Here is a 23,807-nt window from a genome sequence, read left to right on the forward strand (position 1 = left end):
TTGGCAGTGTGCTAACAGCTTATCATTTTATCTTGGAAAACCTGCCATCTGTATGTAAATACAAAGAAAATGAGAACACTTGCTCCTATCCAATAATGCAGCTCAGATAATACATTTGGACAAGTGCTCTATTGCATATTTATTATATTTTCTCATGAAGATTTTTTTATTTCTCTCTTTATTCAGCCTTTTCTCTTTGCTGACTTTCCATCCTTTGAGTGATGTGTACAGCTTTCAGTCTTGGAAGTTGGAGAAAATGTAGAGATAGAACTGATGAAAAAGATTCATAAAGTATTGGTGAGCTGAGGGTTGCTAGAGGTGGCTCAGCTCATAGGTAGATATAGACTGACAGATACATGAATATATAGAATGCTGTATGTTGTTGAATATTCTTGAGCTCCAAGGCCAAAATTTGTCTTTCCTTAAACACTGAGCAATTGAGTAACTGTTAATTGTTGTAAAAACTCACTGGTAAAGGGCAAAAGGAACTTTTGAATAATTACACAAATGAAAACACAGAATGGTTCTGTTTTCTCCTGATTCTGGAAGAGGAGCAACCCCACAGTTTCCAGGAGCCTGTTTTCTATGTTCTGGGCTTGAAGACTCTATTCTTGTTTCTTATCCAAATTGTCGGAGGTACTCCTGAGATTCAGAAGCAAGATCATACCAAGTTCACTGACAGTAAAAAGAGAAACATTTTAGGACTGTGCTCTATCACTAAGATCCTACTTCCAATGCCAACTCCTAGGTGGCTTTTATAAACACCTGTAACCTGTTTGTGGTGTAACAGCTGTGCATGCCCATCCCTGGAATGGCTTAAAGCCAGCTTGGATGGGCATGGGGCTTTGAGCAACCTGGCCTGGTGAAAGCTGTCCCTACCCATGGCAGGGGACTTGGAATGAGATGATCTCTAAGGACCCTTCCAACAATGATTTTATGATTCGCTTGCTGCTGTGTAAGCACAGATGAGCAGCAACTGAATGAAACACCAGCCAAAAAATAGTATTTGAAAATTATAGTTCAGGAGCCACAAATGAGCATCCAAAATGTTAATGATGGCATCTGCACAATGAACACTGCTATCTCCTAACTCCTGAATTATCAATGGTAATCTTCTAAAGTAATTTATTTGTGCTACATCTTGGTTTTTGTTATCACCACATCCTGTTATCCCATATAAATAGCAATTATTATTCTGAACAGTGCACAGTATTTTCTGTTGCAGTCTAATTTTTACAAATGCCACATTCTTCTCAAAGTGTTCACCTTGTAACAGAAAATGCTTTATAGTTACTGTCTTGTCAGATGGTAGCATTTTCAATTCCTTTTGTGCGGGTTTTTTTTGTAAACTGTGTTGGCATCAATGTGTAAATTGTGGGACTGTGGAAAAAATATGAATGTGACACTGATGTCTCCCACAGTGAAGCTGGCTAGTGTCTTTTTTAGCAGATTTATTTTAAAAAGAAGTGTCCAATTAAAAATTTTTAAAAAAATTGGCCTATCATCTTTGCAGCTGTTGCCACAATTTTGGTGTTGGGGAGGGAACTACAGAGCTTTTAATAGTAATTATTCTAAATTTGACAAGTTGTGAGCATTAAAAAATTGCCTGAAGTGGAGCAGTTAGTTTTTGTTGGTGGAATATGCAGATTTAAGGAGAAAACAATCAGCAAGGTGGTTCCCTCAAGATTTTGAGATTGAAAAGAGATGATCTTCCCCTGTCTGCCTGTTACAAACAAAACACCCTGTGTCTGTTTTTTTTTATGTTGTGCCTACCTTAAGAAAAGCAAGATTTGGCACGTCCCCATTTTAATGATGTCCAGAAGCAGCACATTTACCCAGAAAGAGCAGATCCTGCTCCTGCACAGCAAAGCTGGTTCAGAGGTGCTGCTGGGCAGGTGGAGCAAGAGCAGCCCAGGGTGCCTGATTCCCACAGCACCAGCACTGTCCAGCACAATGCCAGCAGCTCTCTCACAAACTGCCTTTCTGGCACAATCACTCCTGTTTCCCACATCACACTCCATTGATACTGCTCCAGGAGCATTTCAGAAAAAGGCTTCTCTTTCAGATGAACAAACATGAGAGATTAAGTTATTTCTATTGCAGTACAAGTGAAACATCCTAAGGCAAACGGTGACTCCTGCAAACCTTGCTGTTGAACTTAACAAAATACAATTTTTTGCTCCAAAAAAGAGTGTGATTTACAGACACATAATGGGAGGGAAAAAGAAAAACTGTTGTGACCTTGAGGCTAGATAGGGAGACAAGAATTTGTTGCCTAAATTGTTTTTTTTTAATTACAAGCTACATTTTATACACTGTAGAAATGCTTTTAATATTTTCTGATTGAGACAGAGAATTATTGTAAATTTTCTTTTATAGCCAAACTGAATTTCCTTATAGTTGTATGGAAATTGTCAGGAATTTTATTTTACTGAGGTTTACAACTGAATGAACAAAACACTGTTTTTTAATCCATGCTTTTGAACTATATTGCATCAATGCACACAGAAAAAATAAATACAGTTACACTTTCAGCCTGTGCCTCGAAATAGATGACTTTACAGTGAAGTCTGTTTTTTTTCAAAAGAAATGCTTTCTTGTTAATTCACAATATTATTTTCCCATTAAATTTTTATGCCTTTGCTTTAGAAAAATATGTCACTTAATCTGCAGTTCAGCTTTGTGTTGTTTTCCAAATAAATAACCAAGTATTTAGAAAGCAAAGGAGAACAATCCTTGGGAGAGTATGAAGCTGAAAAGAGAAAAGGTGGTGGGTGAGCTTGAGGCAAGCTGAGGCCTCAGTGATAAACCTTCCTTCAGAAGATACTCATTTTAGATCTATTTTCTGAAATCTTTGCTGTAACCCTGTGTGGCCATGTTAATGCTACTAAATGCCTTATTGTTAGTGCCAGAGGCAAGCTAATAAATCCAGGTTAGATCCCTTCTTCTGTCTTAAACCATACAGATGCTGTTATGAATGGTTGACACGTTTTCCTTGATCCTGCTCAGGGCAATCAACAGCTGAACTGATTAAAATAGCTTTTAAGCAGAAATTCCATCATTTTTCAGAGCTTTGGGTTGGAATTCTTTCCAATTGTCAGTCTGTCTAACATTTGCTTAATTTCAAGGGGAAAAACAGGGTCCTCTTTTTTTTTAAGGGATTCTTTTCTTTTCTTTTTTTTTTTTTTTCTGGAAAACTTCTGTCAGAGTTATGTGCTCACTAACTTTCAGTACCATTTTTTCAATAATATCAATAGTTACAATCTCTAATCAATTCATGTCACCTCCAGTAGATTTTGATTCACATTAGGACTGCCCTGTAGTAACATTTGTTTTCATGCAGAATTCCTGAAGCTAATGCTGGCTGGCAGCTAGAGAAAGCTGTTTCTTTGCTTTGATGTGTAGACCTCAGATTTTTTCCAAGACTTTTCTATAATCTCATACCATGATAAGTACAACTTCTCATCACCAAGTGTATCACAGATGCATCACACACTGTGACTGCATAAAACATTGCAGTGAAAAGGAGCTGGACCAGCAGATTATAATCCAGTGGTTTTAAGGTCTAGGTAAGGGGAGCACGATTGCTAGAGAGAAAATGTGCGTGTCCAGCTGACTGAAACATTATCTAACTGCTTTCACTTAACATGGTTTTGTTATTGCTATTGCCAGGACAAAAACAGTCCTGAGTGCTCCATCATGTCAGTTTGTGTGTGTGTGTGTACATGTAAATGTATGTAAGGAGAAAATGAATGTATTTTATTTAAGGGTTTTGGCAGTATACGAATAACATAAGTCAGAAAAAATACAGCAAAGAAGCACAATTACCCATTCAGATCATTCATTACTCAAAAACAGTCCCTGAGGTTGATGTGACATAAAGCCTGACCTTTTGGCTCTTGGTTAGAGCAGGGCTGCAAAAGGTCGAGTGCTATCCTGCAACTCAGGTCCAGTCAAGGAGCAGGACATGGTGGCTCTGCCTGTTCTGTTCCCTTTGGCTCTGGCTTTTGCAGGGATGACTCCATCTCAACATGTCCCAGTCGTGGGTGGTAGTCTGCTTGTGTGTTGTGTCTTAGTGAGAGCCTTTCTGTCAGCTTAGAAGAAATGTGTGCAGTGGGAGCTGATCTGTTGTCTGTGGGTTTTCCTTCTCCCTTCTCAGTCACCACTGATGGTGGTTCCCATCATGTAGGCCCTACTCTGAGAACTTCTTGCACCTCTTTTCCCTTATTGCTCATGGCTAGGGCATCTTACTCCATCTTCCCTCTCAGTGTGTCCAAGTCCCACATAATTCTGTGATCCCAAAGATCAGTTTTCCTTTGGCCTTCACCAAATGCCTGGGAGATGGTTCACCTGCTCTGTACAGGGGTGACCTTCTTTGAAGCAAGTTTTGTGTTTGGCCCTCCCAGTTTATCAAACACTTCACTCAACAAGCACAGGTAATGCTTCCAGTGATGATTTTAGAGCTTGGCACTCTCACCCATTTAGCTTCTCTTGGCACAACTAACAGCCTCTTCATTTCTGTACTCTCTGTTCTTCTCTGCAAAGCATTTGCACAGTCTGTATTCTCAGGTTCCTCAGAGAGCTGCTTCTGAAGCAGTTCAGCTAGCAGTCACTGAGGGGTCTTGACTTGAACATAAGTTTAAAATGTCAAACCACTTTATTTTCTAATGAAATATTCAGGCTACTCTTTGAGCAGCTGTAGTCTTAGATAACTTTACTGTTGTTGCAATTGTTCAGTTTTCTGTTGAGAAAAAGATATTTTTCATGGACAACACAAGATAAGCTACATAGAACCCACATAGGGAGTGTGTGTGGGAGGGGCTTTTCTATATAAATATTAATGTTAGTTTAAAAAAATAAGAGGTGTTTAGAAAAATCTTTCCAGGCTGCTTCTATTTCTACCAACCTTTTTCAGGTGACAATAAAAAAATTTAAAACACTGTTTTAGAATTCTTAAAGCATATGTTTAAGTTATTTTCATTCCTTTAAACACTTTTGATTATTAAACCTGCAATTTTTAAATTAATTATTCACTTTTGTCCTGGTTTAGGACAAATTAGGGGAAATCTCCAAAAGGGAGCCCCCCAAAACAAAACAAACCTCCAACCACCCCTCCCCCAACACCGGGTTCGGGAAGGAATTTCTCGGAGGAGCAAAGTGGAAAACAAAACCTATTTATTTACAAGTAACAAAAGAACACTCCCCAACACAAGAAAAGGAAAGAAACAGACTTTGTGTATGGTGAGGGCGTCAAGCTTCTCTTGCAAGCTCCAGGTGTCCTGGACGTCTCAGGTCAGGTCCGGAACCGGTCCAGTATCTTCAGGGGAGGGTAAGAAAGAGGGAACAAAAGAAAAGGAAAAAAAACAGCGCAAAAAGCAGAAAGCAAGCAAGCAAAGCGGCTAGCCAAGCCAAGCAGCAAAAAGCCAAAAGCCAAAAAGGCCTGGTCAAACACTCCCCCCCTCTCTTCCCCGCCCCGCCGCAGCAAGACGGCCGGGGGGGAGGAAGAGAGAAAAGGCACAGCTGCCAGACACAACACACGATATTGGGATAAAGGCTGTCAACCCACGACAACTTTTTATTTTGTTCAAATAAGATAGTTCAGGTAAGTCCAAATTTAGTCTGTCTTACTTTCCAAGATATGTGAAAATACTGTTTTCATTTCTCTAAAATAAAATATTTTTTAAAATCTGAAAATGCTACTGCAACCAAGAACTGCTTTTGCTTGACTATATTTTTTCTGTTATCTGTCTTAATATTTGGAAAACTCCTCCACACTTATGATACTGATGAAAATAATAACTTAAAAGAATACTTTAAAAACCAGAAATCTCTGTGCTGAAATGCTTTGAATGTTTGTCTTTTAAAAGCCTTTTCTTTCCAGTGTGTTCTCAGCAAAACTCCATCATATTTCTCAGCATCAGTGTACCATGGCTGCATGTAACCCTCCTTGTTTTTCCCCAGGTAGGCATCAGGTTCTTAGCTCTGTGAATTAATGTGATGTAGAGATGCTACTGATAATTTGCTTTTTTGTTGGCACATTCAGTCTTGTTCTGAATGTGGCTGAAAGAGCTACATAACACCCATCAGGTGCCTAAATGTTAGCACAAGAAAACTAAAATATCAACACCTCAAAAAATAAAAAGCTCAGTAGGAAATGCCTGTAAGACACTTTCTTTTTAGGCATTAGACCCTGTTTCCCATTAGCCAGTATCAGATTAGCAATCACTTTCTCAGTTAAAGAGAAACATCTGCCTACACCTGTGCATCATTTGTCAATAGGAAATGAGTCCCAGTGCATTCTTGCAAAATCAAACAAATTGTGTTTGGTTGGCTGGTATTGGAAAAATTAGCATCAGTGAAGTTATTGGAGAGAGTAAAGTGCAAAGCAGGCGAGTGGAGGAAGATTTTTGTCCTGTGCAGAACTTCTTTAAGCCAGCTGGGTCTCCCTCTCCACAGACTGAATAGGGAGGCAGGTGCACATGTTGTTCTTCCAAGCTGAAGTGGTGACAATTATCTGCATGTAAAAAAAGGGAGTGCAAGTCACTGGATTTCAAGTTAAAAAAAAAATGGTAACAAGTGTAGATGCAAAGAAATTGTGTATGAGAGTTTTTCCCTTTGCAGGCTGTTGGACCTGGAGGAATAGTGAGAAGGAAAGATAGTGACTGTAAAGATGTTATGAAGGGAGTTAAATACCTCTGAGGACTCTCAGAGAACACAAGCAGAAATGTCAGGAGGCTGTGTGGGGGTTTGCATTTTGTTTCCCTTAACTACTGCTGTTCAGATATTGATCAGTGGAATAAAGTTATTGAGCAGCTGGGAACACCGTGTCCAGAATTCATGAAGAAGCTGCAGCCAACAGTACGGAACTACGTCGAGAACAGACCCAAGTACGCTGGCCTCACGTTCCCCAAACTTTTTCCAGACTCTCTCTTCCCAGCAGACTCAGAACACAACAAACTCAAAGGTATGTCTGACAAAGGGAGGTGGTTCACGTGCAACAGCTGCAGTGGAATGAAGGCTTTTCCAATTTTTCCTGTCTCTAGTTGCACTCCATTTAATGGAGTTAGTTGCAGACCAGTGACTGCATGGTTTTGTTCAGCTGAGAGGCAGGATTTGGAAATGGTTTTTGGAGATCCTGGTGCTTGGGCAGCCAAGGGAGCATAATCACTGATGCATTGATAATATTCCCATGGTGTTCCATGTGATGATGCTGTGCCTCAAGGAATTGAGGTGCTCCTTTACTCTTATTCTTGAACTTTTAATACAACGGAGCAATCGAACTTCCATTGGGAGATCTCAGTACTTGCACTGGTTTTTTTAAGTGAAAAATACCAGTTCAGCCAAATGCCTGCTTCATAGCTCTACATTTGCTAGAAAATACAAATATATTGTCAACATCAGCCAAAATGAAGTAGCCGAGGTTTAGTATCCACTGGAGTGGATTTCTTCTTTTGAAAAATCCTGTGGGTCACTTAAGATATGTGAAGTAGAAAACTAACTTAAATACAGTGTGACTAGATATCCCTAGAAGAAAAATTGCCATGATTTTAATCATATATTGAAGTATTTTTTTCACTTGAATGGGGCATTAACCTCCTATGGGAAGGAGTGATTATTGTGTGTTTAGTAGGCATCCCTGGAGCCCCTGCAGACCTGTGCTGTGCACTGGCTCTGCACCCCTCCAGTCCTTGGAGCCACTCTCAACATTGGCATTTAATGGTTTCCAATTGCTTGCAATTTACATGTCATTACACGACCCAGAGCTTTCTTCCACTTAAAAACTTCTTCATAGCCCAGCTGCTGTCCGGGCTTTGGGAGTAAGGGGAGAGGTCTGGGCAGATGCTTTTGGATACACAGAATTTTATACTCCAACCACAACACAACTGAAAAATGGAATTTTCCTACATTTGCAGCTAATGTATAAAAATGACTGTCAAACATGCTGTTATCTTTTGGGTACAGAAAGCACATACATTTGAGCATCCTTAATGCCAGTTTTGAAGATATAGCCACGAAGCAAGAAACAGTGCATTCAGGAACCCCTACTTGTGCAGCACTGTATCATCCCATGCCCTGCCTAAATATAATGTAATATTAATGGTTTAATTACATACTCATCCATGTATGATGAGATACCTAATAATATCTTTGCACTTACTGCTCTTTGCAACTTTTTTCCTTTCATTGTCTTTTGCACTTACACAGCAAATAATTTTGAGCATCCAAGGGCTTAGAACACTACATAGTTAATAATAACAATAATAACATAAATATGTGTTGTTATAATTTTTTTGTGTGGGTTAAGATGGTATTATATTTTTTACAAACTCCAACTGGGAAAAATCCATTTGGGTAATATAAAGCTGAGTTTGTGGCTTTGTTTGCCACAGGCAAACAGGCATTTTTTGCCTGATCAGGCATTGTTTGCCTCATGGGCACAATGGAATATATTATTAGGTAAAATAAATCAATGCTGCAATGTAAAATTCAATGTTTGTGTGTGTATATATATATATATATATATATATATGTATATGTAGTGCAGGATGATGTGCCCCACTGATTTAAATTTCATTATGCAGGACAAACAAGACTCAAGGAGTTCCAAACACTTCCATATCCCAAGGCTACAGATTTGAAATTATTGCTTCTAAGGGGATGCCTTAAGATTAACCTAATCTCTATGCCTCATTACAATGTTTAATGCCTCACAGCAGGTTAGATGAGAAACTTTAAAACATCCAGAGAACTGTGGATGATTTTCTGAGCCAGTCTAAGAGTGCCTGTAAGTTTCAGGCTTTGATTTAGTAATGTCATGATTTTAGACTTTATGTGAACTTTTGTACTCTGACCCTGCTAATAATCACAGACACATCAAGCCTGTTTTCTTTAGGGTATTATTAATCCCTCTGTGTGGAATCTGCACATATGTAAAACATCACTAAAGCTTGCTAGGGAACTTATGGTGTCAGCCCTGATTTTGGCACTTTTCTAATGAATCAGACCTAAAATGATTGCTGAAGAGCTCTTGCTATGAGGAGGCAGGGGAGAGAGGTACATACACAACCAATCTCTCAAAGAGTTGTGCCACTGCTCTTTTCCTACCCCTACTAAGGCTCCTCTGGAGGCAGGGGTTGTTTTGTACTGACTCTGCGTTTCTCTGCTTCCCTTGTTCCAGCCAGCCAAGCCAGGGACCTCTTATCAAAGATGCTGGTCATTGACCCGGCCAAGAGGATATCAGTAGATGAAGCCTTACAGCATCCATACATTAACGTCTGGTACGACCCAGCAGAGGTGGAGGCGGTAAGTGAGGCAGCACTGCTCCCTCAGCACGCCCAGCACAACTGGGATTCAGGGATTCCTGCTGCTTTACAGCAGCACAACAATGAGCATGCTGGAAACAACAATGCTGGGACTGTGGTGGTCTGGGGAGCGATGTGAAATGAGATCTGTAGGGACAGCATCTCTCTCTTTATTACATGAACTGATAATAGATGGGAGGAACAAAAACACTTCAAGCATATGAAGCCATTTTCTGCTTTCTTCTAGAAAGGATTTTGAATCCACTAGCTCACCTTTTTAGATATAGAACTCAATCTGGCAAAAGATACTATCTTTCTTTCCAAACCTTTCCCTGTGGAAGACAGCAAACATCACTTTTTATGTCTGTGTTCAAGGATATATGTAGAGAGGAGGAGAATTAAGCAAAAAAATAGTTGGCATTCTGAAAAAAAAATCCTGAAGTCAGAAATCAGAAAAATCCGAGCAGGACATAAATTTTTCCATAAAATGAAGGAGGGGCTCAGGTGTTTTCCTGGGCTATGGTTCAATGTACAGTATCACGTACACTGTGTGCAAACAGAAATGGATTTTTTCTTATAATCCTCTCGTGCTCTGCACACCTTTCTGTAAGCCTTGGAGAGGCTGCTGTTAACAGGGATAAGTGCAATCTGTCAGCACTTCAGTGGCATGGTATAAAAGGTATGGTATAATGGATATAGGTATAAATTCAGAGAGGTGCTCTGTAATACCCTGTATGAAATGTATGAAAACAGGTCCAGAAATCTGATTTGGCCACCATAGGAAATGAAGACCTAACAAAATTAAATCACTGCTGTTTGGTGATATGCTCCAATTCAGGCTGTGTTCTTGAAAGTGCAGTAAACTTCTAAGGTAAATTGAATGTTCAAACCCCCATCAAATTTCCAGCACATGAGATTTTTTCAGAGGATGTTATTTAGGAGTACTTTATAGGGCTTCATTTTACCACTCTCATTTTCAGAGGTTAAGTCAAATTGGAAGACTTTCTTTTCATAATGAACAGTTTATTAAATTATAAATATCCATCTGTTCATGCTGACACACCTTCAGTGGTCAGCTGTAAGTAATTTACTAATTATTTTCTGGAGGGAAAAAAAAATATGGAATATTGGTGGTTTTCTGTTCTTGCTCAGAAGGGTGTTCTCCAGCAAGTACTTCACTGAGATATCTGCCCTGTTACAGTTGCACAAGAGTTAGGATCAAATTCAGTAAATATTTCCTAAAGCCATGGGCAATGGGGAAATGACTCATCTCATGTATTTTTGTTAGATCTTGCCAAATTTATAGCAGGGGTGAGACTTAAAAAACATCTAGAAACATCCAACAAATTAGCTGTTTGAGAGGTAGATACTTATGCTTATTCACTTAATAATCTGACTCAGTAAATTTGACTATACTGAATTAAACCACAGAAGTTATAATAGGATACAACTGAACAAAGAAAGTACCTGAATGACATTTCAAAGCCTAAAAATGGCTTGTTAATGTTGAATTTGCAGCATGATGAGACTCTATGAGGCAACCCTGCTTTTTCACAGAGTGTCCTGCAAATGTGCAGCCAGGGAACCTGACAAGAAAGCAATGGGAAAATTAGTGACAGAGTTGTGCTTAGTCATTGCATAATGCTTAACTTCCCACTATTTTTCCTGGTTTCCCCACTGGGATTTAGAAGCCTGCAGTGTGTGGCCTCTGCCCATGTTCACAGCACTCCTTTTTTTTTTGGTAATACTTGATAAGCACTTTTTCACAGAAGTTTTTCATCCTGTAGCTAAAGGTTTGGTAGTGGGATGTTTTGGGATTTTTTTAAGTTCTCTTCCCATTTTGTGATATGAGACAGGATTCCTCCCACTATCAGTAATCCTGTACAGTAGGGATAACAGAGATTAGGATTATTAAACAAGATGACATTTTCAGCCAGTATAGTACTGGGGATGGGGGGAATTAGGTAACTTCTGCTGTCTAGTTAGATTCCTTCTTGTCCCCAGTAAATTAATTCATCAAAAGCAGCCAGGCATCTGTTGTACAGTGCCCATTTCATTCAGGAGCATGAGAGGACAGGTAACAGGAAGCATTTAATGTGACAGGAATTTTGAAGTGAGCTGTTGCAGCATTGTTAAATGTCAGCATGTGCTGGAGTAGACAATGCAGAGCACTGAAGCCAGCTCAGGGAATAAAGAGAGAATTTGGTGTCAAAGTTTAACCTGGAGGTAACAACCCTCTGTGTCTGCTCAGATTTACAGCATTATAAATGTGAGGGGAACAGATAAAACAGCCCTACCCAGTGAAAAAGCAGACTAGTGAGACAGTTTCAGTCCCTTTTTATAAGTCTATTATAAGTTTATGGTCTTTCAGAGACTGTGTGGGGGCAATAGAACTATTATGTCTTGTTCTAATGGGCAAACACTGTGCACAAATGGGAAGTGCTGGGAATGCAATACCTTTTCTCCCACAATGTGTCACAGCATTAAACTCTTCTGGGTGGTCCTAAATGCTCTGATTTGATTCTCTGACCCCGAGAGGAAGATGAGCTGTTATTAGATGTGGGACTTGCCATTCACCAGCCACAGGAGGTTACTCAAACAGTGCTGGGGCCCTCCCACAGAATTTCTTCATGAAACAAACACAGCCAAAGCCCTCAACAGCTCTGAAACAGCCTCATAGTCACAGCTAGAAACAGGCCTTGCACAGGTTTGGAGCTTACCTGTGGATTTTGGATTTACAGGGAATTCTTAGGTCTAACATAGGTAGTTTGCCAGGTTCTTTTAAGCACACGCAGCTTGCCACAGTATCTCTGATTAAAAAGTCACAGGGTTAGGTTCTCCAGAGCATACACCTTTTTTCTGAAATAATTTTCAATAGCATTACTGTTAAGATGATTTCTGTATTCAGCCAATGACAACTAAAACCTGTTTCTAAAAAATAGGAGAACATGCAAAACATGAACAGGAGAACATGTACAGCTTGGGTTCTGTGGAATTCCCAGATGTTAAAATCTGTTATCAATCTTTACACCTAATTTAAATGTAGGGAAACAAGAGTTTACAGGGCAAAAGTATTATTTACTAATACAATGCAGGAAATCTATTGTAAAATCAGGATAGGAATTTATAGAATTTACTTTTCTGTTTTATTCTTTAGTTCAAGACTCTCCTGGAAGTCTCTTTTTTTCAGCAACTGTCTCAGATCCACTTTTAAACAAATATTATGTTTATTATTTTGATGTGGGGTTATTTACCTATATAACAGCATTTGGACTATGATATGAATAAATGACACACATGATACCTATTCTCCCTCCAATTGCTCTGTTTTCTGGAAAGAAGAGGTTTCCAATATCTCTTGCCTCTACATGCAGACTCTCCTGTTTATTGTAGATAATCTCAGTATCTCCCTGATGACATATTAGCTTCTCCATTTTCCTGTCTGAAAATGCTGTGCTTGAGACTGTTGTCAATTACCCAGCTGCTTTTTTTTTGTTTGTTTGTTTGGGTTTTTTTGTTGTTTTGAAGCTGCTATACATTCTCATCTTTCACTGAGATGATTTGTGAATAAATCCCAAATTTGGTATTTAATTTTTCATATCTACCCTAATGTTTATGCCTACTTGCAGGTAACTGGGTTTTATCCCAAAATGATCAAATTGTGAACAAAATGGATTCCTACACATTGCTTTAGCACAGTAAAGTTCTTCATTTTCTTATTGATATATTCAAAGAGACCATTCATGTTGTATTGGATTCCATTTTGGAACCTTTTGAATGTATGTGTGATGTCATATTGATTCCTACTTGGGAAAACTTGTTCCATTTCATGGGAACAAATTCAGTTGCAAAATTTGCTGTAGATTACTATGTGATGTTTCTGTTAACTGATTTCAAAATTTGTCTTGAACTTTCCTGTACCTGCAGTTATTTTTTGTTGTCTGATCTGTGCCATCCATTAGAAGAGAGATTTCTAAGAAACAGAAACATCAGATGTTAAAAATATTTCTTTCAAGCATTCCTCTATGTTTGACAGTATTTTACAGCAGTGATAGATTTTGTAGGGTTTTATTCACTGTAACTCATACAGCTTTCATTCCTGGTTTTATTTTCACAGGATTTATATTTCACTGGAATATTTCTGCTTCTAGAACCATCCACAGGGGGCTGAGTTGTGAATTATCATTCATTTTTCTGTGCATGCCAATCTGTGTGTTACCTTCTACTAATGTGATGCTGTTTCCAGTGTTGCTAATGAAAACAACTTTATTTATGGTTCTCAGTCGGAGGTCCAGGACAGAAACTGCTGCTGTATTGTCTTAGCTCTATATAAACTATCTATGACCAGCTGTTAAATACAATTTTTTAAAACTAGTTTTTCACAATTAAAAAAAAAATCCACCCACCTCTTATTTTACCTCTGAGTGCTAAGCATCCATTATGATGGAGAAGCACTTTGGAGAGCTCTGTGACCTTGGTGAACACACTTCAAAGAAGGTGTCACCTTCACTACATGACATAAGCAGGGCTGGCAGGTTGTGCATCATTTCTGCTGTTCTTTTCTCTTGCTCAGCTCTGTATGTGTAGATGTTGTATAGAAAGACTTCAATGAGCTGCCACATTCTTTAGCACCCAGTTACAGGGCTTGGTTTTCTGCTCAGAGATGGATGGTGTGCATCTGTTGTCTCACAACAGAAGTGTGCAGCTCTGCTTTGTGCACAAGCACAGACATTTCCTCTAGTCAACACCATCTATCTGTTCATTGCTGATTGATTACGGAAGCTGAACACAGCTTCTGCAAAAATCTTTGTTAATGGCAGTGAGGAGGAGTGGTTAGAGAAGAAAGGCATTTCTTTTCTCCTTTTTCTTTTTTGATCCAAACTTAATCTTTTTTCAGCTTGCTTGTTTTATCTTCAAGCTGTTCAGTCATCTGTGTGTAGCCCAGTAATCTTGACTCCTGCTGCATGGCATCCTTATGGTCCAGCTGTTCAGAAACAGCTCAGTCTACAATTTCCTTGATGCACATAACGTGTGGAGTTTTCCAAAAGCTCTGCACAAACTCCAAGGAACAAATGGGCCCAGAGTCCTCTCTTCTTCCATATCCATAGCTGAGATCATCTGTAGCCCACTGTGGAGCCCTTTGGCAGTACAGGGTGAAATCCCAAGCCATTTGTAAATAAAGAGATGCCAGACCTCTGGTGACAAGCACGCTGGTGTACTTGGGCTTGCACTGCAAAAATAAATATGTGAATGGTATCAGTAACACAATTTAGGTTGTAGCAAAACACCAAGTAATTTTTGTATTCATTTGCTATAAGGATCTAAGCTATTTAACAAAATGTTTAACGTCACACCATTAATTTTTGCATCCTCCAGACCTCTTTTATCTGCATTATCTTGCTAATTGCATTGCTGCCTCATTGTGCTGCTCCTCAACTGCTGCCCTAGACCCAGACCCTGCAATTCTGGGAAGAGATGCAGACTCAGGCCTTGCTCTGCCAAGCTCTCTAAAAACAGCTCATCCCAAGGTCTCCACTGTGCTGGCACTAGCTCTGCAGAGGCAGGGACAGAGATGGCAGGATTTGCTGGAGTCTGAGCTCCAACCCCTTCCCTTTGCTTTCTAGCAGTGGCACACAAACCAATCTATGTGGCTTTGGGAAAGTGAGAATACTTTGGTTTCAACATATGTTTTGTTTTTTCCTGTAGTGAAAAACCTCCCCTCTCTGGATATTAGAATGGTATTTAACAAATCCAATAGTCTCCTGGTGTTTATCTGACAATATAAACCTCCCTTGTCTTATTTGTTTGTTTGGTTTGCCTTTTTTTTTTTTTTTTTTCAGAAAGAGACCCATGTTGATATTTTCTGTTGGGGGTTTTTTTTAATTTTTTTTTATGTCCAATGAATGTTATATTTATTGAAAAATATTATGAAAATTAATTTGTAAAAGGCAAGAGCCAAGACCCATTGAAACAACAGGGGGTGTTTTACTACCTATAAGAAAAATATTATTCATTCTTTGCTTCCATATACAAAAATAGATTCTATTCTTTGTTATTGTTGCCAATGCAACTGCTTGCAAATAAATCTCTTTTGGGGAGAAAATGGCTGCCTTAAACTGAAGCTGGATGCTGCCACCCATAGGATTGATCCACACTCTGCCTTGATTTGATGCTACTTGAACTTGGCACTTTTTCTGAGACTTAAAGAATTGCAGAATCAGCTAGGTTGGAAAAGACTTTGGAGATCATCAAGTCCAACCTATGACCTAACACCACCTTATCAACCAAGCCATAGCACTGAGTGCCACATCCAGTCTTTTTTTAAACACCTATAAAAAGTAAACTGTGTTACTCTCAGTTGGCATGTGCAGTATGAAGGATTTATAAGAATGCCTATGGCACTGCAGCTGCGTCTACATGGAAAGTTAATGATTATCTAAGATTTAAGTAGCAAAATCAGTTTTAGGCAAAGCTTTGGACCAAGACTAAAATCAGATGCCCAGGAGAATGTAGGTATGGCAGCTGCTCTGATTGGTATTGCTGAGACAATACTTTTTTATTATTGTTAAAAACCTCTAATTTTATTATCTTTAAAAACCTCCTCCTGCTAAATTTAGAAATTGGTTTTTAAAAAAGCCACAAAACAAACAAGTTAGCAGAAAAGGGGTGGTCAGCATGGAAAAGATTACAAACTATTGGTAACAATGTACTAAGCTTTGTGGTTCTCCTATGAATTAATGAGAATTGTGGGAAAATGAGTTCTCAAAATAGTTTTGGTATTCACAGCTCATCTCTGTACTTCGACTCAATGAAAAGGGAGGATTCAGGGAATTTTGATGGGAAAGCTTCACTTCTCCCAGTGTCAAGCACTGGCCTGGGCTCTCAGCAGAGCTCCATTTGACTGTGCTCTGCACAGGCTTTAGAGTGGTTACAGACCCAGCCTCTGCAGAGCAGGGATTTAGTCATGCTATTTTCTTGCTGAGTATTTGTTACCCTTGGCTCCCTCATGCCTGCTGAGAGCCATGTCTCATAGCTGTGGTTCTGCTAGCTCACAAGTAAACAGTCTGCAATGTCAGCCCTGGCAGAGCAGTAGAATGCTGTGCAGGTGCAGCTTCTGGCATCCTGCAGTGTGTGAGGGACAGCTTGGTTGCTCTCCCTTGTTTGATTCTACAGAAAAATAGGAGCTGGGTAATGAGTGAGGTTAATCTAGGCTCTCTCCCTGGAAAATGCCTTTGTTTCCAGAGTGTATTAATCTAGGCAATGATTACTGCTGATTTTCTTGGTGCTTATTAGCCAATTACCCCAGCTTAAGATGTAGCTGAATTAAATTAGAAGAGAAATAAGCCGAAGATTCTGTGGTTGTGTGAATTGAGAGCAGGTGCATCTGATCACTTGTTCCTTTTGATCCTGCAATTTGTGTTTGGGAATTAAAGTAGTGAGGGAATCTATCCTCTTATTTCTGTCCTGGGGGAGAAATACAATTTTTTCTATGGAAGGTGTAAAAAGAGTGTTTACACTTGGTAGAAGCAATTTTAACCCCACCTATGCTTTTTGTAGGCTTCTCCCTGAAGCTTTTAGAAAGCTGCTTTCAGGATATTCTTGTCCAACTTGGTTTGCCTGTTCCCTTTGCACCTGGCAGAGAGGAGGTGGTTCTGTCACTGTGGTTCAGCTCAGCCAAACACCTCCCCTGCTGCTCCTGTAAATCCCTACCCCCCTCAATTTTCTTGGCATGCTCCAAGGCTGGTTGAGGGGCTGAGCAGAAGCCCAGCAGGCTCAGAGGGAGGAGTGGAGCTTACCTATCAAAGCCCACTGGTCAGTGGTGAGGATCACCTGTACTCTCGTAGCATCCAGCTCTCTGACAACACCCAGCAGGAGCACAGAATCCCCACAGAGGTTGTGCCAATCTTGGTGGCATCAGGGCTCCCTGGAAAGGAATGAGGAGGGTGGTTATGGTAACAAGAGAAGAGCTGCACTGGTCTGGGGCTGTGTCTTACCTTGCTGATATAACAAAACCTCAGGTAACCGTGCTGAGGCCTGGCACTCATTTTAATTCATGATGTGTTTCCTTCTCAGATATGAGACTCAGCAATCCATTACTTCACCTAATCCCCTTATCTTCAGCCCTAATATAAATGTCACTCTGGGGAAACTGCCCTTGTTTTCAGTGGATTTGTCCAGTTCAGCTACCATATAATTTTCCTGGTCCATATCATGTCACTGAGCTATTACTTTTTCAGTAGTATTTGTAGCATGCAAATGGCTTAATGGACTGATGGAGTTAGAGTCCTGAGAGAAAATTACTAAATTCTCAGTGATTCAAGAAAACAGCTTGGGAAATATGCATTTAATAGGAGGATGTTTTGAAGGGGACACAACGGCAAGTGCCCAAGATGGAAGTCAGAGGAAATACATCTGAGCAAGAAAAGTGTTGTGGATCTTGTCTCCATCTTCATTAGGTGCTCTTACCTCAGATGCTGGAGCTTCTGGGTAGAAGGAAGGAGGGCAGAGTCTTCTGCCTTCCTTGGCTGCTGTGTTTTGCAGCCAATATCAGGAGATGCAATGAACATATGGCTTAGTTTCCCAATGAAAGCAGGTGTTCAGGCTCCCTGAAATTCTAGATGCCGTTGTCTCAGTGAATTCCAAGGTCTTCCAGTTCTCTGACATTTCCATCAGCTAAAAGAAACATAATTTAAAAAAACTAAAACCTTCTGTCCAAAGTAAAGTTAGTTAAAAAATCATATACTGGAAATTTTGGTAATTTGGAATATGGATTAGAGACTGTGGCATAGAGACTCAGTTAAAAATTAGGGTTACTTTGGAAATTCTATATAGCAGCAAATCCGAAGAGCAAATTAAAAATTAATCTATTAATGTGACTACTAATTAATTAAGACTGCTATTTGTTTGGTATACTGACAGTACCTCTCTGCTGATACAAATAATTTGGGTGTGGAATTCCTGGGCTCAGTACAAGCACAATGACATTGTTGATCTGGGTTTTATTTCAACTGCATTGAAAAGGAAGACAGAGAAGTATGTTGATTTCTTCTACAAAAAGAGTTAACTTCCAGGAGTGTTAATCCCCTTAATATTCAAATGTGTTTCAGATGTTTTTGCATGTACAGGATGGATTGCAGAGAGAGGAGAAATTATCTTGAATTAAGTAATTAGTCCTGATTATTTACACTATAACAGACAATTGACTAAGCAGCTGTGTTTCTTTCCTGCAGCCTCCTCCTCAGATATATGATAAACAGCTGGATGAAAGGGAACATACAATCGAGGAATGGAAAGGTAATTGCTGTTTAGAATTAAATGGGAAGGAGTATTTTAGTGGCAAAATGGCAAAAACATAGCAAGAAATATGGAAAATGTTCTGAGGGCTATCATTGTCTACATAGGTTAATGTTAACACAGGAGGTGTGGATTCCAGTGCTTCACTGAAATCCAAGGAGAACAGAATCATGTTCAGCAGGGCAATGCATCAGAATTTTAGCCACAGTGCTGCTTCTCTTCTAGACAGTGCAGCATTAATCAGTTCCCCTGCTCTGGCTGAAGCCCATTTGACTCCATTCAGCTCCAAAAGGAGATGAGAGGAGGGGAATGGAAGAGAGAGGTCTTATGTGAGTAGAGCTGTCAGACTTGGGGAGACAAGGCAGGGCAGACTTAGGAAGCTTATGTGGTATTTATTCTGTTCCTGATCACAGGCACTGGCCTCTGTCACTAACTGTCCCAATTCTCTTTTCCAGAACTCATCTACAAAGAAGTAATGAATTCTGAAGAAAAGACTAAAAATGGCGTAGTAAAAGGACAGCCTTCTCCTTCAGGTACTCAGCCCCAATGAATAACCTTGCGTTCTGTACTGGCAAAGAGAGAATGGAGATTGCTGAAGGGCTTAGACTACACTTGCAGTTATGCAGGCCAATGAAGAAGTTTTTATGAGATTCAGATGAGTTGACCTTTATTAATTGTACTCCAGTGTCATGTTAATATAGTGCTTCAAAAATTGTCTTCTTGCTATTTGAGGGAAAGTTGTGCTGGTATTGTCTGTGGTTACAGATTGTATTCCTCTGAGTGTGGAGGTTTCTCTCACACTGGTATTTTCATGCTGCTTGTGACTGGATAACTGAACTAACACTTTGGTAGTTGAAACAAGCAAAATTGGTGATGTTAGCACACATTAATCTCTTGGACACACAACACTGCACACCTGACCTCCACCCCAGCCCCATGTAGGTGTCTGGTACTAATCTGGTAGTCTATCCTCTCAGAAGTCCAATCACATTAGAACAGCTGGCTGGCAACTCTTGATGACACTTCAGTGGAAAGGGAAAGTTGTGTTAAACCATTGACTCTTAAAGTCCTGTCACAAAAAAATCACAACTAAATTTTTTCAGAGTAGAATTCACATCAGCAGTCTTTTCACAGAAGTGCAAATGGTTACTGCCAGTACACAGAAATACATATTTGTGAAAGTACAGTTTCACTGGCAAACTTGAAGTGCCCAGATTTTGAGCACAGTGTTCCAGCAGTATTTATGAGTAACACTGCCTTTCCTCAAAGTGTAATCATTTAACTCAGTGTTCTCTGCATGTTTTCAGACACTTTTTTTCACACTCTCATTTTTCACTTGCTGCTGAGCCAAGGTAATGTTAGAACAAGAATACATCACTAGTAATTGACAGGACAAGGGGGAACATGGCAGTAATGGAGGGAGTTAATAAAGTGCTGGGTGGTGATGTTGGAGCACAACCCTGCACCTGGATTTTGACATGAATGAAGTAATATATTGGAAAGAATCCACTGTGTTCTTGCCAAGTAGCAAAGAACAGAACTTGCAGATTTAATTTACCTAACTATGGTGCCACCACCGAAAAGAAATCTGGGCCCCTAAAACTTATCTGATAAATCCTCATCCTTAAATTTTTCTTTCTTGCAGAATTGTGGCTGCAGGTTGATTTATGATCCAGAAGCACTATAGGTGCTTGCTTTAGGAATAAACTACCCAAGAATTTCTTTATCAATTTCATATTCTATTTTTGCTATGTGGAAGGTTTTTATTGTTTATGTAAAATATTTTCAAACAAAATTCAAAATTGTAATTTTTTACCTAGAATGTGTTCTGCTGTTTCCCTTTGACTGTTTTTTGAATGTTAGGCACTAACAAGTTCAGAAAATATTTCAAACTGCTTTCAGATGAGACTGTTGAACGTAACAGTAGATTTCCTGTTCTTCACTTTGTGTTCCTGACTTAGGTTTTCAGCTGAATGAAATAATGGAAGAAAGAGGTAAAACACCAGTTCTGAGCATAAGGAAAATGAGAGATACTCTACTCATTGGTTGGTGTTCTTGGCAAGAATTCAGAAAGCTGAGATTTAGTGCTCTATCAATAATCATGGCAAGCAAGCTGGAGCTTAGTTTCCATGATTACTTGATAAGAGTTTTGGGGGGAGACTGCTGAAGCTGACAGCATCAGGGATAATAATTGCTCGTTGACAGAGCCACTTAGAGTGCCTGTGTATCAGGCTGTCAATCTCTTTTCTGTGAAGAATTGGTTAGTACAACATATCAGCTTGGAAACTCAAGCAGCTGCCCCTCGTGCTTATGTTCAGTGAATAAAATCAACAATGTCAAAAATTGTTCCCAGCAGAGGCCACTTCTGCCTGTCCAAAAAGTGTCTCTGTTATTATCAAACAGCAGCATTTGAAAAAAAGATAAGTTTAATACAAAGCTGTAGATTATTTAGAATTAAACTTAAGTTCTGTCCATAGTATCTAACCTCCTCTCACACTCTCCCCTAGCCTTCACTACCCAGCTGCAGTTTCACACATAACATTTTCAACTCTCTTGTCCTTTTTGGGTACAGAGTATAGTAAATAAGAGAGATCTTAGCGCAGCTTATTTGTAGCATTCCCTTTCTAGGTGAAAATGGATCTTTTGTTCTTCATTTCCTGCCTCTTACTTGCTGTCTGAATTGCCATCACCCAGGAACTACTGGACACCTTTACTAGTAGGACACCTCCTCTGTCATGTGCAGACTCTACATTGAGCAGCTGATGGACTTGCCAAGCACTGTGACACTCGATCCCAGGAGCTGCTATTCACACAATTTATGAGAGGCTGAGCAGATCCCCAGTACAGACACTGAGCTTTTTTTGGAAACTGCAAAAGCTGCAGTTCTCCTTTTAGTTTTTTTACCCCAAGTCTGTATCACTTGAGTTGAAGTCTGAGAGGCACTTCCAGTGGTGCTATTTAGCAGCATTTCTCAGGAGCCCTTTCAGGAAGGAATCCCTTCTTTACAGCACACAAGCTGATATGTGCTTTAAAAGAGAGGCTGTCAAGGCAATAGCAGAGCCAGGAACAGATCCCAGGAGCTGTTTCTCACCTGCTCTAACCTTTAGTACTTTTCCTGAATCCTGCAGTCAGTGAGAAGCTTCCTGCCAAACAGCAACTTCATAAATGGGGCTCTTTTTCTCTTTTGAGTGCACCTGTGTCACATCTGCACTGTCTCACCTGGCACACATCCCTCCAGGAGCAAACTGCTGTAGCACAGCAAATGGAGCATCCCTTACTGACTGGGACAGCTTTGTTTGGGCTTCTGAGTGCTGCTGCCCAAGTCCTGCTTTGTGCTGCTGAGCTCTTTAATTCTGTCATTGAGGTTTAGCGTGGTTTCCTTTGTTTTTGTGGATACTTCATGAGTCTGGGTGCTTTGGGGCTGCAGCAGGAGCTGTCACATCTGTGTTGTGTCATGTGGAATTGTGCTGAAAGATAGGAATAGCCATAAAAATGCAATTTCCAGAAACTCGTGGGCTGCACTGATACTTGCTGAGAAGATCATAGCAGGGTTTATTGAATTCAGTGGTGCTGAATCAGACAGAGTGTAACAAAATCTTCACCCATACAATTTCTGCAGCTATTTCTTCAGTTATTTTGCCTAGCTAAGTTGAGTGAATGTTCATCCAAGAAAGCAACAGTTTGATCAAAAGTTGATTAAACCTGCTGGAATTCTTTCCGTTTTATTCTTAGGACAGCATCCATGACTTAATGGCAGGCTTCTGCCCAGCATGGTAAACATAGAAAGGTAATATATTGTTTAGTCATTAATATGAATTAATTCAGTCATATTTTGACTACCCATAAATGCACTTGTCTTGACTGATTAGTATTTTCATAAAATACCACATGATTAAATAACATGTAAACATGAAGTAACAGGATTGTACTGAAGGATGAGGTACACATAAATAACACTTTGCAAAACACATTTTATGACAGAGAGGATGGATGATTGCTGTCTGCAGCCACCAGTCAGATTTCATTAATTCTGCTCTTTTTGCAGCTCTTACAAAATTAACTATTTTGTTTTCCAACTGTATCAGGAGAGTAAATGAATTTAATTGGTTCTGATGCCATAATGTACAACTAGAACAGCAGAAAGCAGTTCCCATCTGGAGCTCTAAATGTGAGCATATCTGTCTCTGTTTTGTGCATATTTACAGTGGATGTGTATAAAGGGAAGAAAAAGTTGAGGAATATAGAATAGTAGTTGGAGGTATGGTATGGTGACTTGTTTTCTCAAATTAATGTTTTTATTGCAAACTAGAAAGTGACAAAAATCCTTTCCTTTTGCCATAGCAGCGTATATTTTGCCTAGGCTGTAGAGAGACCTTTTAATGTCTGTATTAGGAATATATGAGTTGTGTAGTTTTACTGGATAATAGATGTTAATTTCTAGCCCTTTGGTAGAAATGAAAATTTGCAAAAGTTGGCTGAGCACACTTTTCAGACAGAAGAATGAAATGGCATCTATCTGCAGAACAAAGACCTGTGTCACCTGCCTAGCTGTAATTTCTAGCTATGCAAGATCATACAAAATGACATATTTTATTATCATGAATATTTAATGGAAATTAATCTATCCCTCTCAAACAGAAGACAGTGCTAATTTTGATATAAGAGAACAAAAAAAAAATTGCCTGGAAGTTCAGTGGGAAAAAAACCCAATCAAACAGGTTTATGCTTCTCTGCAAACTTTAGTTTGAGCTGAGGTTAATGAGCAGTAACAGCTAAGCAATCATAGGTGCATGATAAATACATTCTTTACATGGCTCTGTATTTGTCATTCAGTTGTCTGAATTTATCAGGCAGATAATTTCTGATAATATTCAGGGATGTGGTGAATGTTCAGTTGCATTAATGATAATCTCAGGCAGGTCATTCATAAAGTCAAAGTGATTTTTTGCAATAATATCTGGTACCATCATAATTTTAGAGAGGCGAGGTAAACTTGGCTGTACAAAAATACAGTCCTGGCTGAAATCCCGGGCTTAGTGCCCTAATCCTTAGTAAGGGAAAGAAATCACTCTGCATTTCCACTGGGTGATTTGATCCCATGCACTCTATTAGACTGCCACTAAAAAACTGGAATTTTATGAGAAGAATATGGAGGAATTTATGAGAATATGAGGAATTTATGAGAATATGAGAAATATATGAGAGGAATTT

General features: G+C 39.5%; 1 protein-coding gene across 4 annotated transcripts in view; it reads left to right on the plus strand.

Annotated features, from left to right (window-relative positions):
* The window catches only part of MAPK10 (mitogen-activated protein kinase 10), a 144,595-nt gene that overhangs the window by 115,628 nt on the left and 5,160 nt on the right, over window positions 1-23,807 (plus strand). For all 4 annotated transcript variants that reach the window (XM_058025340.1, XM_058025342.1, XM_058025341.1 and 1 more), the window contains 4 exons: window positions 6,782-6,964; window positions 9,179-9,303; window positions 18,533-18,596; window positions 19,052-19,129. In XM_058025340.1, the coding sequence (XP_057881323.1) occupies window positions 6,782-6,964; window positions 9,179-9,303; window positions 18,533-18,596; window positions 19,052-19,129 (450 nt within the window). The remainder of the gene's footprint in view (window positions 1-6,781; window positions 6,965-9,178; window positions 9,304-18,532; window positions 18,597-19,051; window positions 19,130-23,807) is intronic.

This window comes from Melospiza georgiana, chromosome 5 (assembly GCF_028018845.1).
Source record: "Melospiza georgiana isolate bMelGeo1 chromosome 5, bMelGeo1.pri, whole genome shotgun sequence".
Taxonomy (NCBI): domain Eukaryota; kingdom Metazoa; phylum Chordata; class Aves; order Passeriformes; family Passerellidae; genus Melospiza; species Melospiza georgiana.